The sequence below is a fragment of the Myotis yumanensis genome, unplaced genomic scaffold (genome assembly GCF_028538775.1).
Source record: "Myotis yumanensis isolate MYYU_CA2020_CCGP unplaced genomic scaffold, mMyoYum1.0.hap1 SCAF_1, whole genome shotgun sequence".
NCBI classification, from domain to species: domain Eukaryota; kingdom Metazoa; phylum Chordata; class Mammalia; order Chiroptera; family Vespertilionidae; genus Myotis; species Myotis yumanensis.
This window is the reverse complement of record NW_027223752.1, coordinates 50,721,490-50,736,319: the sequence shown is the minus strand read 5'-3', so window position 1 is coordinate 50,736,319 and position 14,830 is coordinate 50,721,490. Positions and strand designations below refer to the sequence as shown.

Here is a 14,830-nt window from a genome sequence, read left to right as displayed (position 1 = left end):
TGGTCTTGTCTCTTGGCATAGCTATTTTTAATTGAATGACAGAATATAAAAAATTGTATGGACTCCAGATGTTCTATTTCTCTAGAAAGGGTACACTTTTTCCTCTTTCTGATAAAGGCTGATTATTTTAATTTAACCACAGACCGAACTGAGTCAAGCCTGGGTTTCACTTTTGGTCAGGCCCAGTCTACCTCCAGTTTGCCAATGCTCCTAAGGTATAGCTCTACAGGACTTCCAACTAAAGGCTTAGTGTATTAACCAGCACCTCCACCCCCTTGCCCAGCAGCTCATGAACTCTAGCTATTATATTCCCAGTACCATAAAACTTCTTATCTGTCAGAGACTTTCTGCTTACCTTTTTTTAGCCTCCTGTCTTTTCAGTGTTTGGAAAATGTCTTGAAGGAAAAAAATTGTGTATTCGAAGACCCTCAAGTCTCCAATTTTATTTCTCCAGCTCTACATAAGATCTCCAAACCTCTGCTGCCCCCTTCACCTCTCCATAGCCCTCTGATATGGCAAAGCCTAGATTTGCAAATTCTTGCTCTGTGCTCAAAACAAGCAAATGACCTCAGGGAAAAAGTAGCTATAGAACTTCAGCTCACCTCTGCAAGTCTCCTCTCTCTAAAATCTTGTCCCTCTCCTTTCTAATTGCTTCAGCAGTTCTCTGATGACTTTGAACAGCTACTTTCTATATTTCATCTAGCTTTTTGTTCTTAGGAGGTATGTAGACAGATCACAAGCTACTCCATCCTAACCAGGAAAAGTCCTATGCCTGGCTGGTAAGTTTTGAAGGCATGCTAGACACTGTCTGAAAAAAAATTTTCATTTTGAAGGAAATAATGAAGTGAGCATTTTCAGATAACACAAATTTTTACTCTAGCAACAAATCACTTCCTTTCAAAATCTAACTATAAACATAACCTTAGTCAATTTTTTTCAAGTTTTAATTCTGATACTTACAAACCTCAGACATCTGAAGAATCCTTTTTAAAAACTGTGCTTAAGGAGAATGTAAAAAAAACCAACTCCAGACATCTCTACAAGTAAGGGAATTTTGGTGGTGAAGGATAAAAGGAAAAGTAGAAAATACTAACAATATGTACCTTAGATGGTGTGGTATACATGGTGAATCTTGAATACCATTTACTTGCTTTCTCTGCAACGCCTTTTCCAGCAGTGAACATACTGTTCCTTAGAACATCCAGTTTAGGTACTAGTAGTGTATCTAAATTAAATGAAGGTGATGAATGGGTAAATGCATCTTGAGTTTCTTCCCTAAATGGGCAAGAAGGTGAGAAGGCAGGAGAAGACCAGAGTCTATCCCTTGGTCTGTCTTCATTTTTTGTATAACTTTTAGATTTGGTAAGTCTCATTGGCCTAGGAGAATTAGGAGGCAGGCTAGATCTTCTACACGCCTTGACCAATGTTGGACTTTTCTTATCAGTTAATTTATCATCATATGCCCGTTGTAAATCAATGCTTGGTGTCCGACTTGTCAAAGGACTGGTCATGTTATTCATATACATCACGATTTCTTCAGCTAAATCACGCCTAGCAGATGGTGTTGAAACGCTTTTGGTTTCATCTTCATCTTCTTCCTCCTCTTCTTTTTGCTGCTGCTCAGTCTCAGCAACCAAAAGAGAGAGAGGATCAAATCCTGTTGCAACATCAGTTTTTTCAAAGGGTTTTACTGAAAAGCTGCTATTCATACGTTGAATCCTTTTGGGATTTTGTGTGGCAACATATCCCATTTTTGACCCACAGGTTTCACTGTCTAAATCTTCTAAGTCAAAAATTACTGGAGAATCCACTTTATCTGCCAAACAATTTGAACCATCAAAAGGTGTGTCATCATCACTAGATTCCTTTTCTAGACTATCTCTTTTTGATCGTAAAGTTGGCCTTCCAATATCAAGACTATTTGGTCTTTTGCTTTTTGAGATAACATGTGAAAGAATTTTTGCATCAGCTCCTAATTTTTCAACCATATCTCCAGGGTTTGCTTCCTGGTTAATTCTATTGAGCATAAGTCCCATCATCACTCCTCCACTATGATTGCGGTTTCTATTTCCCCAGGACATTTGCTGCTGCAAATTAGGTTCACTGCCATTTTTATCTCTTTTCCTGAAGCATCTACTTTGAATGTTTCCTGCTTCATTTGTATCCTCAAACGATGATATTAAGAGTGGCTCAGATGTGCTTTCTGAAAAACAAGAAAAGTTTTAGCTATAAAAAATGTAATGTGCTATTATAAGTTGTCTTAAATATTTAAATACTAATAATGAAAATGATAATAGTAAGCACTTATCAAGTGTCTGCTATTTGACTGATACTATACTAGGTACTTTACTTACATTGTCTACCCATAATTATTCCAACATCCTTATAGCTTGAGAGAAATTAATTATATAGCCCAAAGTTATCCAGTCCTTAAATAACAGAACTGGGATTAAAACCCAGATTTGACGAACTATAAAAGGTATACTCCTAGATGTTAGACAGCACTTCTTTTTAAAAATTATAAATTAAAATTAATATTTACTCATGGTATACTTAATAATATTATCCTATATAATTAAAGGCTAAAACGCAAATCGACAGAACGGCGGAACAACCAGTCACTATGACGTGCACTGACCACCAGGGGGCAGACACTCAATGCAGAGCTGACCCCTGGTGGTCAGTGTGCTCCCACAGGGGGAGTACCACTCAGCCAGAAGCCAGGCTCATGGCTGCCGAGCTCAGCGGCGGTGGTGGGAGCCTCTCCCGCCTCCGCGGCAGTGCTAAGGACCCTGGAGGGTTCCCAGACTGCTAGAGGGAGCAGGCTGGGCTGAGAGATCCCCCCTCCAGTGCACAAGTTTCGTGCACCGGGCCTCTAGTTGTTAATAATAATATTCATGTTAATTCCACTAAATTGATTAAATAACAATAGTTACTACAATTATGGTTGTATTAGATGACCTTAAAAATCTGAGTCTTCTGCCTATAAAAATGAAAAACCAAACCAATTAAAGGCAGCTGTGATAGTTTTATCCACAAAAAATTATTATTATTTTATATGTTTTTATTGATTAAAAAGAGAGGGCGGGAAAGGGGGAGAGAAATAGAAACATCAATGATGAGAGAGAATCATCGATCAGCTGCCCCTGCATGGCCCCTACTGGGGATCAAGCCCACAACCCGGACATGTGCCCTGGCTGGGAATCTAACAGAGACCCCCTGGTTCATAGGTTGATGCTCAACCACTGAGCCACACTGGCCGAGCAAGCATTACTATATTAATAAATATAAAATAATATATAAAAAGCACTTTAAAAAGAAAAAATATTATGTATTGTTATCTAAACAATCTGAAGGACTATCCTTTTGCCCCTGAAAAACCAGGAACAATGTCTTCATTAAGCCTATAAGCTTAATTTAAAAACTGGTGAGGTATACTGTACCCTCAGACTGATCATCTCAATTGCTCCCACTTCCCCCTTCCCAAAAGTCCCAACAGTCCAAACTCAAAAGATAGTATGTAGCTTGTAAGTTTGTCCCTATACTTTCTTATCATAAAAACTTGAATAAAGTATACTATAAAATACAGAATTCAAGCTACTAAACTATACTATGTGACGATGCACAAATATATAAAAAATAATCCTGGAGAATGAACACTTAAAAAAATAAATATTTACTAGAAATACAGATACAAGATATACAGCACATAACAGAAGTATACTATTCAACTTACCTGTGCCTTCTGCCGATATTTTATCAGCACTGTTGTTATTTGTACCACTGAGGCGAACTATACTGGAAGAACTTTGATAATTGAGCTTAGGAAGACAATCAGCACTTCCTTTTGCACTCTCACTCTCTGATACTGTAAAGATTAAAATGAAATTGGTAAGATGAAAACTATATACATCATATAAGGTATAAAAAGAAGTAGCTTTTGGTTCTAAATATTTCTTCTCCAAATAGGTAATAAGAAATTATTGAACACCTCTGTATGAATTTGTCATTCACAAGTAATTACACTGATTTGAGGTCTCAAGATATATGTCAAATTACTATGTACTGGTTATGAATGAGGTCCATGCATACATTTTATATTACTTCTTTGGTTGTAAAACACTGTTTTCAATGGGAAGAGGCAAGGGTGAGAATATAAGCAACAGACCATTAATAAAAGCATTAAATAAAAATATTGTTAAACCTCAGGAAAGAGCCATTGTTTGGCCCTGGCTGCGTGGCTCAGTTGGTGGGAGCATTGTAGACCAAAAGGTTTCAGGTTTCAAACCTGGTCAGGGCACATACCTAGGTTTCGGGTTTGACTCCCGGTTGGGGAGCATACAGGAGGCAACTGATTGATGTTTCTCTCTCACATCAAAGTTTCTCTCTCTCCCTCCTTTTTTTTTAAAATCAATAAAAACATACCCTCAGGTGAGGATTTAAAAAAAAAGATTCACTGTCTGAAGAAATAGATTTCTATTACAAGAAGAATAGTATTTACTAGTAATTTGAGAGTGGTTGTGCCACTAAAACTATACACTTCACACATGAAGATTTGTATGTTGGAATATTAAGTGGTAGAGAGGGCTTGTAATGGGAGGAAAGAGGAGTTATAATAGGAAAGTGAAAAATAAAATTAGTACTTTTATACCGAAAGCCAGTTGTATTTATTATTAATGTAAGCCCACAATTTTATACAATATCAACTTAATACCTACAGGAACTAGAATCACTCCCTTTCTTATCTTTTTCTTCTTGAATGTCTTCAGTAGATATATCTCCTCTTCTAACTTCATCTTTGGATAATGAATTATATCCAAGATCAGACTGGCCACCTAGAAAAAAAAATAAAAATCCGTATGGTGTTTATCATAAACTTCTTTACTGAGAAATGGAATTAGGAGCAACGCATTACTATTCCGATTTACTTATAGGAATTTTTCTGGATAACTTTAAATTGGAAGCATTATATTGTTAGATTCCATCCCCCATCTCTATTAAAGTAAGAAAGGGATAATCTCAAAATAATTTATTTTTGGCTCCATGCTGTAGTCAAAAGCATATACATGCACACTACTAGCTGGGCTCCAAAAAACAAAGACAAACCGGACATTCTTTATACAAGTCCATGACCTTTCTTGTAAAAGCCTGAGTTCCAACTAAGCAATGAAGAAAAATCTGCAGGGAATTCGTAATAGAACCTTCACACACAGGAAGCTGAATGTCTAAATAGTTTTACCAAAAAAAAAAAAGGGTTTATGTAAGTTTATAAATAGGTAATTACTTTTTCTGAAAATTCAATTGAATACCAAATTGCACTTAAGTACAAATACATGGGAATGAGAAAAAGAACATGTTAAAGTTATTTTTAAGAAATGCAAAAGTTGCATTGATACAAAAAACTTCTAATATATTATACTGTTAGAGATTATTTATTTTTCAGCAAATTATTTTCACTAGATTAACATCAAGACATAAGGTTTTGAAACCTAGTTCTCTATCCTAGCAGACATAATTTTAAGTAAACCATATAACCTTTTTTGTTTGGAACTCTAATTTCAAGATTTATAATACACACAGTTGTTATGATTATATGAGAAACTATATATGGAATGGTTTAAATACTTGTAAAGAACTATCTAAGGAAACTTTATTAAGTATCACTAGGTATTTAATACAATTGTTATACTTTTGAGTTTGTACTTTTAGTAATCAATTTTTCAGCTCTATTCCCAAAGAAATAAGTTAAAAATGTGAAGATAATCTTGAAATTCATGCTTTTATTAGGTCCTGTACTGTTTTAAGATAGTCTTTTTTTTTTTTTTTTTTTTTTTTTTTTTTAAAAAAAGGCCATAGTTAAAGACAAAAAATAGACTTCTTCATTTTTAAGAGATAATGTCCGAGGATGACTGCAATGGCTAATTACTATATTCACATTGCATAATTAATAAAACCAGTCTCGTAAAAAACAACTATGAAAATTACATTTCAACACAATTAGCTTATATTTATATTCTTAAAGGCAGGCATAAAAGGAGACCAGCCAAAATGTTACTGTTTGCAGAGATAGTAAAACTTTGTATTTTATGCCTTTATAGAAGCCTTTATATTTTATTAATGGTAGAAGTTTTAAATTTAAAATTTCTGTCTATTAAGAGGTAGCTCTTATATTTAAAAAGCATATGTACATTTTTAATGTAATAATAAAAAGGACAGAATTATTCAAGTAATTTATTTTTAAAATGTCAGTTTTAATATTAGAGAAGGCTATGTGCAAATCTATCTTAATGAAATTAATGCCACCTTCAGTGCTAGAATGCTACAAATTTTATATATATTGAAATTATTTACTTGTAACTTTTTATTTTAATACTAGAGGCCCAGTACATCAAATTCCTACACTGGGGGTGGGGGGAGGGGGTGGTCCCTCAGCCTGGCCTGTGCGCTCTTGCAGACCGGGAGCCCCCAGGGGATGTCTGACAGACAGCTTAGGCCTGCTCCTCGTGGGGGAGTGGGCCTAAGCAAGCCAGCATTCAGACATCCTTAGCGCTGCCATGAGGCAGGAGAGGCTCCTGTCACTGCCGCTGCACTAGGCTTCTGGCACTCCCCCTGTGGGAGTACACTGACCACCAAGGGGCAGCTCCTGCATTGAGCATCTGCCCCCTGGTGGTCAGTGCATGTCAGAGCGACCAGTCGTTCACGGTTTGGTCGATTTGCATATTAGCCTTTTATTATACAGGATAGTTTAAGACTCACAAGGAATCCTATCTAATAAAGAGGAAATATGCTAATCAACCACCACACCCTCACAACATGGTGACGTCCACAGCCAATAAAGAGGGAATATGCTAACTGACTGCCACACCCTCACAAGATGGCAGCACCCAGTCCCCTCAGCCCCGCCTCATCCAGCTGGAGTCCCCCAGTCCCCTCAGCCCTGGCGGGGGGTGGCAGGCGCAGCATGCCTCATCTACCTGGAGTTCCCCAATCTCCTCAGCCCCGCCTCATCCAGCTGGAGTCCCCCAGTCCCCTCAGCCCTGCAGGGGAGGGCAGTTGGGGACGATCATGCTGGCAGGCTAGCAGTTAGGCGTCAATCAGGCCAGCAGGGGAATGGTTAGGGGGCTATCAGGCTGGCAGGCAGAGTTGTTAGGGGCAATCAGGCAGGCGAGTGGTTAGGAGCCAGCAGTCTCGGACTGTGAAAGGGATGTCTGACTGCAGGTTTAGGCCCAATCCCTATGGACATCCCCTGCAGTCGGACATCCCCTGAGGGGTCCCAGACTGGAGAGGGTGCAGGCTGGGCTGAGGGACACTTCCCCGCCCCCCCCATGCACGAGTTTCATGCACTGGGCCTCTAATTGTAAAAATAATACAGTACTGAGAAAGTTCCTGTGTACCCTTTACTCAGCTTTCCCAATAATAATATCTCATATGAAACAGTAAATTGATGTTGATACGGTACTATTAACACAGATCAGAGATATAAGTTTCTTTTTTTAAAACTCTAATTAAATTTTCATAATTACAAAGAACTTATCCTATAAAATTGATATGAAGAGATATGTGTGCTATCCAAAGTTAATTGGCTTATCATGGACTAAATACTGGAATAAATTCTTAAACTTTTATTTCTAGTCAAATAAAGAATGAATAAAATTGCATATAGTTATTAAATGCAACATCAAATCAAATACCTAATATATAAAATTAAAAAATTACAGTTAAATACATCATTGAAAATTAAAATCCTGAAAAGACCAGAGAGCAAATCTAATTTTTAAAATGTACTTTAATATATGTATACATAAGCACAAACAAACCTGTACTAGATCTATCATCAGTAGCATATACTTTGATTAAACCCGTATTAAAAGGTGCCTGCTCCACAGTGTGTGTCCCATGACCACTATCCATGCTGCCATGACTAACAGCATCCAGGTCACTGCCATCTGCTTAAGAACACAATTTGACAGCATTTTACTACTCAGGGAGATACCAAAAACACACATCAGTTTGTTGCTCAAGCTAATATCTACTAATACTGAATACAAAAAGTGCCACATAATTAGCAAATCCAACTGTAACAAAGAACCCTCTTGTGAATCATTAACGAATACTAAAACGAGACCACCAACAGTTGATAGTATAAGTTATAAGAAAAAAAGTAAAATTTCGTGTTTTTAAATGTGAAGAATACTCCAATCAGAATTTGCTTAATGGCAATAAAAACTAGAAAACATTCAATAACTTGAAAGTATTTAAAATTTCTAAAAAATGTAAAGTATAACTAGTCAATTAATTTTAAAGAAAAAAATTAAACACATATATACTTAAAAATCTTTAATTACCTGAGAGAGTTGTTTGTGATAAGCGTGCATGTTTCTTTAAAGTTCTTTTGAACTGTGCTACTCCTAAAACAACGTTTCTTAATTTTGTCCAAAGATAATAGCCATTATGACTCCGTGAAGGCCAGGTACTTTCTAAAACAGCCTATTTGTTAAAAAAAAAAAAATTAGTATAATAATTTTTATAAATGAACACATTGGCTTTAGATTCAAAGTAAAGAATATCTAAGTAGACTGTATAACACAAAATAGCACAAAAATTTTAATTGATTTACAAAATATATTTTAAATACTCTAAGCCCTAACTGGTTTGGCTCAGTGGATAGAGCATCGGCCTGTGGACTCAAGGGGCCCAGGTTTGATTCTGGTCAAGGGCATGTACTTTGGTTGCGGGCACATCCCCAGTAGGGGGCATGCAGGAGGCAGCTGATCGATGTTTCTCTCTCATCGATGTTTCTAACTCTCTATCCCTCTCCCTTCCTCTCTGTAAAAAAATCAATAAAATATATTTTAATAAAATAAATACTCTAAAATAAATGTCAAATAAACCCTGCAAGAACAACTTCTGCCATTAAATTAAGATTGTATAATCACAAAAGTTATACTCTTTCTCCATGAAATAAAAGTAATTACCTTATTATAATAACCATAAGTAATGGCATTGGGGTCAATACCAGCTTTCCGCATTTCGAAAAGCACTCGAACTGCAAGCACTGGCTGATCATATTGTCCACAGAGCTGCATAAGAATGCGGTAGCACACCTGAAACACAGTAAATTCAAAAGTGTACAGAAGCAAAACACCTATGTACATAAATATAGAAATAAAGCATTTTAAAGATAATTGTTACCTCATCAGGTGGATCCATCTTCTTTGACTGCATTTTTTTAAGCACATCATATGCTGTTTTCAGTGCCCTGACTTTTGAATGACATACTTTCACATAAGCTGGGAGACAAATAAACCATAGTCCGTAACAGTGACGCAGCAGACACCTAGACCACATCTGAGGAATGGAAGAGTACCGCTTGGCAATTTTATGGGCTGATTTAATTTCCTAGGGAAAAATGCGAAGATCTCATTAATAAATTTATACACATGGCATCCTTATTTAACTGCGTGTTGAACAGGTATAAGTCACTTATTTTTATAATGTTTCCCTAATAAAATCTGCTTGTAATTAATATATATTCAAGCCTCTGCTTGAATTTGTATTATATCATATCTGTAATAATAAAAGCGTAATATGCAAATCGACTGAATGGCTGTCGGCCGTCCTTCCGGATGACCTTCCAGATGAAGCTGGGGCTACAGCCACGGGATGGAGGCAGTCGCCCTGGCTGCGAGGGAGGAATCGAGGCAGCCGCCCCAGCTGAGAAGGCCTACTCTTGTACGAATTTCGTGCATGGGGCCTCTAGTATAAAATAGAGTTCTAGAACTAGTTAATTTTTTGAAGTCCACTTACTCTAAATTATCTTCAGAATGCTTCAGGGAGCTTAATCTAGTCACAGTTACATATGAGGTGGTAAAGTATATTAAGGAAGGATAAGTGTCATATTTACTTTTGTTCTAATATTTGATTACATGAAAAATGCAAAATTTTCAAAGCACCTGTTTTGTTCTTCTGAACATAGGAGAAGGACTACTAGGACTACTTGATTTTGAAGGCAATTTGCTCTTTTGTGTTTGTAGAAATCCATCAGGTCTCTCAAATAAACTGTTCCTAAGAACTGGAAATCCATTATAGCTGTTTTTGAAAAGAAAAAGAAAACTTCAAGCACACATAGATCATATCATACTGGTTACACGCTAAAAAAATGTATGACCAACAATTTATCCTATGTTTCTCCATCAGACTAGAATATATACTAAACAAATATTCATGCTAATGTTGTTATTCTTATTATAATATTTAGAAATGTAATAGCCAAACATAAACTCAAATATATATTTTGGAGGAAAAATTTGCTGAATTGACATTAAACTACAAAGTAACTCAAGCACTTTGGTAGTATTTGTGTAAATATATAGCAAACTTATCAGATAATATGACAGTTGGTAAAGGGCCCACCAAATCAATACTCTTTCAAACAGGACAGTCATTAATATCACTGCTTTGAATTAACTAATTACTGCAGAACCTCCCTCTTAAAAAGATGTAAATAACAGTGCTTGCTTCAGCAGCACTTATACTAAAATTGGAATGATACAGAGAAGATTAGCATGGCCCCTGAGCAAGGATGACATGCAAATTCATGAAGCGTTCCATATAAAAAAAAAAGATGTAAATAACATATTAGCACACCAGAACAAGCTTTCATATTGTCATGAATTGGTTTATCAGGTTAGCTAGCAGGTTCAGGGCCTCATTTACTCGAAAGAAAATTGAAGAGGTTGGAGAAGAGGAAGAAAAGATTAGACTAGGTAGCTCTATGAGGAGGTGGGTTTAATTTGGGTGCTAGAGGAACGTGTTTGGGCATTTAAAAGATAGCAGCAGCTAAGAAAAAGACATACTGAAAAGAACAGAAGGAGCCCCTGAACAGCAAACTTAACCTACTTTATAATATTCTTAAAGGCATAAAATAGTTTTAATTAATGACAAAGAAAACAATAATAAAAGATGGCAAACTATATCAATTATATATAAGCAAATTCAGTTGAATAATAAAATATTGGTAAGGACTGAATGTCAAATAGCAATAAAATATCAAAGTTCAGGAAAATCTTGACCCTTAAAAATTCTTTGTATGTACATGGTGTGATAAAACCATCCTGTGTATTCTGTGGAAACTTACTGCCTTATCATTTTATATAGAAAATGTAAGTATATGACCATCTCTTATTAAGAGAACAGACTGTGCTCATTAAAGACATTTAAATTGTTTCAAATAATGGGGATGACTACACCAAAATTATACTGGGTAGTCTCAAGGGGGAAAAATGACTTAGATTCTTTAAAAAATGAAAACTTTTAAAACTAAGTAATTTTCTTATTAAAGGACTAAATCTTAAAGTAAAATTTTAATAAAAAGTTAAAACCAAACCCCCCAAAAACCCAAAAGTATATTAGTAAACATACCAAAAAGAGTCTTAGAAATGTCATGTACAGCCCTGGCTGGTTAGAGTTCAGCCCTCGCACAAAAGGATTTCGGAATCGATTTCAGGTCAAGGGCACGTACTTGAGTTTTGGGTTCGCTCCCTGCCACTGGACAGGGCGTGTTTGGGATGCAACTAATTGATGTTTCTCACATTGATGTTTCTCTCTCTCCCTCTCTCTAAAAATAAAAAATGTCCTCAGATGAGGATAAAAAGAAAAATGAGTCTGGCCAGTGTGGCTCAGTGGTTGAAAATGTCAACCTATGAACCCAGAGGTCACAGTTCGATTCCAGGTCAGGCACATGCTGGGTTTCAGGGTCAATTCCCAGTAGGGGGCATGCAGAAGGTAGCCAATCAATTCTCTTTCATCATTGATGTTTCTATCTCTCTCTCCCTCTTCCTTCCTCTCTGAAGTCAATAAAAATATATGTATTTTTAAAAATGATATGAATAACATCATCAATAGATGTAAAGGGCTGGAATCAAGTGGACTTTGAATATTTACAAATATCGGTTACACCACTTTTTCAAATTTAATAATCTGGGTTATAAAAATAAGGATGTCCTGAAAAATCCTTTTTTAATAAAAATAACAAACTGTGACTTAATGAATGATAGGTGAGAAATGGTTTTAGAATCTTTAAATAAAGTAAGGAGTGTTATTAGAGAAGAAATAAATAACTTAAAATCTAAAAGGAAATACTATTTTAAATAAAAAATATATACTAGAAACTAACTATAGTATATAACAAATGTATATGTATAAAATATATCTAGATAGATAGATGTATAATAAATCTACCTCTATTAGAGTTTTTCTCTAGACTTGAAGACAGGAACTATGTGTCATTCAAGTCTAAAAACCAAGCACTTAGAAGCATCTGGCCAAATTTCCTAAATTAATAACCATCAATTCCAATGGTTCTGAATCTCGACTTAAAATAAAAAATCATGGAATAATTAATAACCTAAAAAAATTACACATTAACCAATGTGTGTGTGTGGGGGGGGGGGAGTGAGGAAACCAGCTTTAGTGAGAAACAAAAATCAACATTTTATAATAAAAATGCTGTATTTTGGTGGGGGTAGAGTCCTAACTGAATGTAATCAACATTTATGAGAACAGATACTTATGCAGATATAGAACTTCCCATTCCCAAGTCTATATTATGCAAAATTATAATTTTTTTCTTTTTAGACCTCAAAATTTAATAATGGATGTGGGATAAGCTTGCTTACCACCTAAAAATTAGGGATCTGTAAAGTTTGGATTTTTGAAAATACCATTCCTTAGAAAGCTACATCACAGATGATGGATTGCTTCTCTCTTTCAATCTCAAACATTCGCCTCTTGAATACCTGTACTGTAAAGGGGGTTCTTCACCATTGGGTAGATGGGGGATCTCAGGTGGTGTTACAAAAACAGTATGTTCACTTTTGAAAGATTCATCCAGTTCTATAAGTCGCATTTCACCACTTTTGTCCATATCCACCTGAAGGAGTTTTAAAAAAGCATATATTAAAAACACACACCCCACAATGGTTAGCCAAGTGTTCATCTATAGGAGAATGGTTAAATAAACCATGTATACAACTCGGTACTATAGAGCTATTAAAAAAAAAAAAAAAGAATGGGCAAGTTGTCTATGTATGACTATAGAAAGATCTCCAAGATAATTAAGTGGAAGTAACAAGCTGCAGAGCATTGTATATAGTGAACTAATTTTTGAGTAAGAAAGAAGGAGCCCTGGCCGGCATTGCTCAGTGTTTAGAGAGTCATAGGTTCAATTCCCTATCAAGGGCATGTACGTGGGTTGCAGGTCTGATTTCCACCCCTGGTTGGGGTGGGTGTGGGAGGCAACAAATCAATCTTACATCAATATTTCTCTTTCTTCTCTCTCTGTCCCTCTGCCTCCTCCTTTCCACTCTCTCTAAAAATTAATGGAAAAAAGATCCTCACTCTTTGGGTGAGGATTAAAAAAAAAAAAGAGGGAAAAACAAGAGAAAAAATATATATAAAAAAATACATATATTATACACACACACTAGAGGCCCGGTGTATGGACTCATGCACTGCTGGGGTCCCTTGGCCTGGCCTGCAGGGATCGGGCCGAAACCAGCCCAATGCATAAATTTGTCCAGGGCGTGTCTGGCCCATCTTGCCCAGTCCCGATTAGGGCCGCATTGCCCAGTCCTGATCGGGGCGGGGATGGACCATGGGAGGGCTCCAGGGCGTGTCCGGCTCCTCTTGCCCAGTCCCAATCAGCTGGACCCTAGCAGCAAGCTAATCTTCCAGTTGGAGTGTCTGCCCCCTGGTGGTCAGTGAGCATCATAGCGACTGGTCAAATGGTCGAACGAACGGTCAGACACTTAGCATATTAGGCTTTTATTATATAGGATTTTTTGTTTATATGCACATAAAGAAATACTGAAGAATACAAAGAAAAGTAATTATCTATATGGAGGAGGGGAGATGAATGGAGTGAACAAGATGGGACAAGACCCAGATTTCCCAATGTATATGTTTTTATATTATTTTGAATCGTGGGGATGTATTCAAGAAATAATTTTTAAAATGCACACACAGCCCTGGCCAGTCTGGCTCAGTTGATAGGGAATTGTTATTCCATGTACCAAAAGACTGCGGGTTTGATCCCGAGTCGGGGTGAGTGGTTGGGCGCATGTACAGGAGGCAACTGATTGATCTTTCACATCGATATTTCTCTCTCTCAAATCAGGTGAGAATTTAAAAAAAAATACAAATAGGCAGGGTATCAAAAAAATATCTTCAATGTACTCTTTCTCACTAAGCTGCTGGAAGATGTGCTCCACCATAACAAAGAGGTAAACCAAGAAAGAAGCTACTGAAGCCAGAAAGCAACAACTCCAGAGAGAGGTCAATATAATTCCAGGATGATGGTGAAGGAAAATCCAGGATGACAGAGTAAAAAGCAATCAGTTCATATTGGAACAAAAAGATAGAATGCTCCAGCAGAAATTTTTAAAACAATCAAATGGATATGTTAGAAAAATTGACAGATTTAAACATTTTCACTTTTGTAGAAGACTTTAGAAATGACAACATTAGACACAAAGGAAGGAACATAGTAATTATTAACTTCAGGGAAAACAAAATCCATACATGAAAGGCAATTTAACTATAATGTATATATGGCTTAGCTGTGATTATATACAAAGTGGCCAAAAATAATGTTATGACTATACTGGGAGGATTGTGGTATTGGTGGTAGACATTAATTAGCAGGAATAAAACCATATTATTTGGAAATCTTAAGGTAAATGACTGAAGATATAGCTGAAAGATAAAGTGGTGGTCTCTGGGGAGCAGAAACTAGGGTAGAAAGGAATGGGACCTAGCCTTAAAAAAGTAC

The 14,830-nt window shown here is 36.4% G+C and overlaps 1 protein-coding gene and 1 non-coding gene across 8 annotated transcripts in view; one reads left to right on the top strand and one right to left on the bottom strand.

Annotated features, from left to right (window-relative positions):
* DENND4A (DENN domain containing 4A) overlaps nt 1-14,830 on the bottom strand; it is a 112,093-nt gene that overhangs the window by 17,543 nt on the left and 79,720 nt on the right. For 3 of the 7 annotated variants that reach the window (XM_070420580.1, XM_070420601.1, XM_070420571.1), the window contains exons 16-24: nt 12,798-12,931; nt 9,954-10,089; nt 9,193-9,399; nt 8,976-9,104; nt 8,346-8,487; nt 7,818-7,949; nt 4,719-4,835; nt 3,737-3,868; nt 1,104-2,203 (exon numbers count right to left, since the gene is read on the bottom strand). In XM_070420580.1, coding sequence (XP_070276681.1) covers nt 1,104-2,203; nt 3,737-3,868; nt 4,719-4,835; nt 7,818-7,949; nt 8,346-8,487; nt 8,976-9,104; nt 9,193-9,399; nt 9,954-10,089; nt 12,798-12,931 — 2,229 coding nt within the window. The remainder of the gene's footprint in view (nt 1-1,103; nt 2,204-3,736; nt 3,869-4,718; nt 4,836-7,817; nt 7,950-8,345; nt 8,488-8,975; nt 9,105-9,192; nt 9,400-9,953; nt 10,090-12,797; nt 12,932-14,830) is intronic. The other 4 variants (XM_070420610.1, XM_070420591.1, XM_070420621.1 and 1 more) reach the window with 2 other exon arrangements.
* Nucleotides 10,511-10,617, top strand: LOC138999936 (U6 spliceosomal RNA). Its single transcript, XR_011469480.1, has one exon. It is a non-coding gene; the product is annotated as a U6 spliceosomal RNA (small nuclear RNA).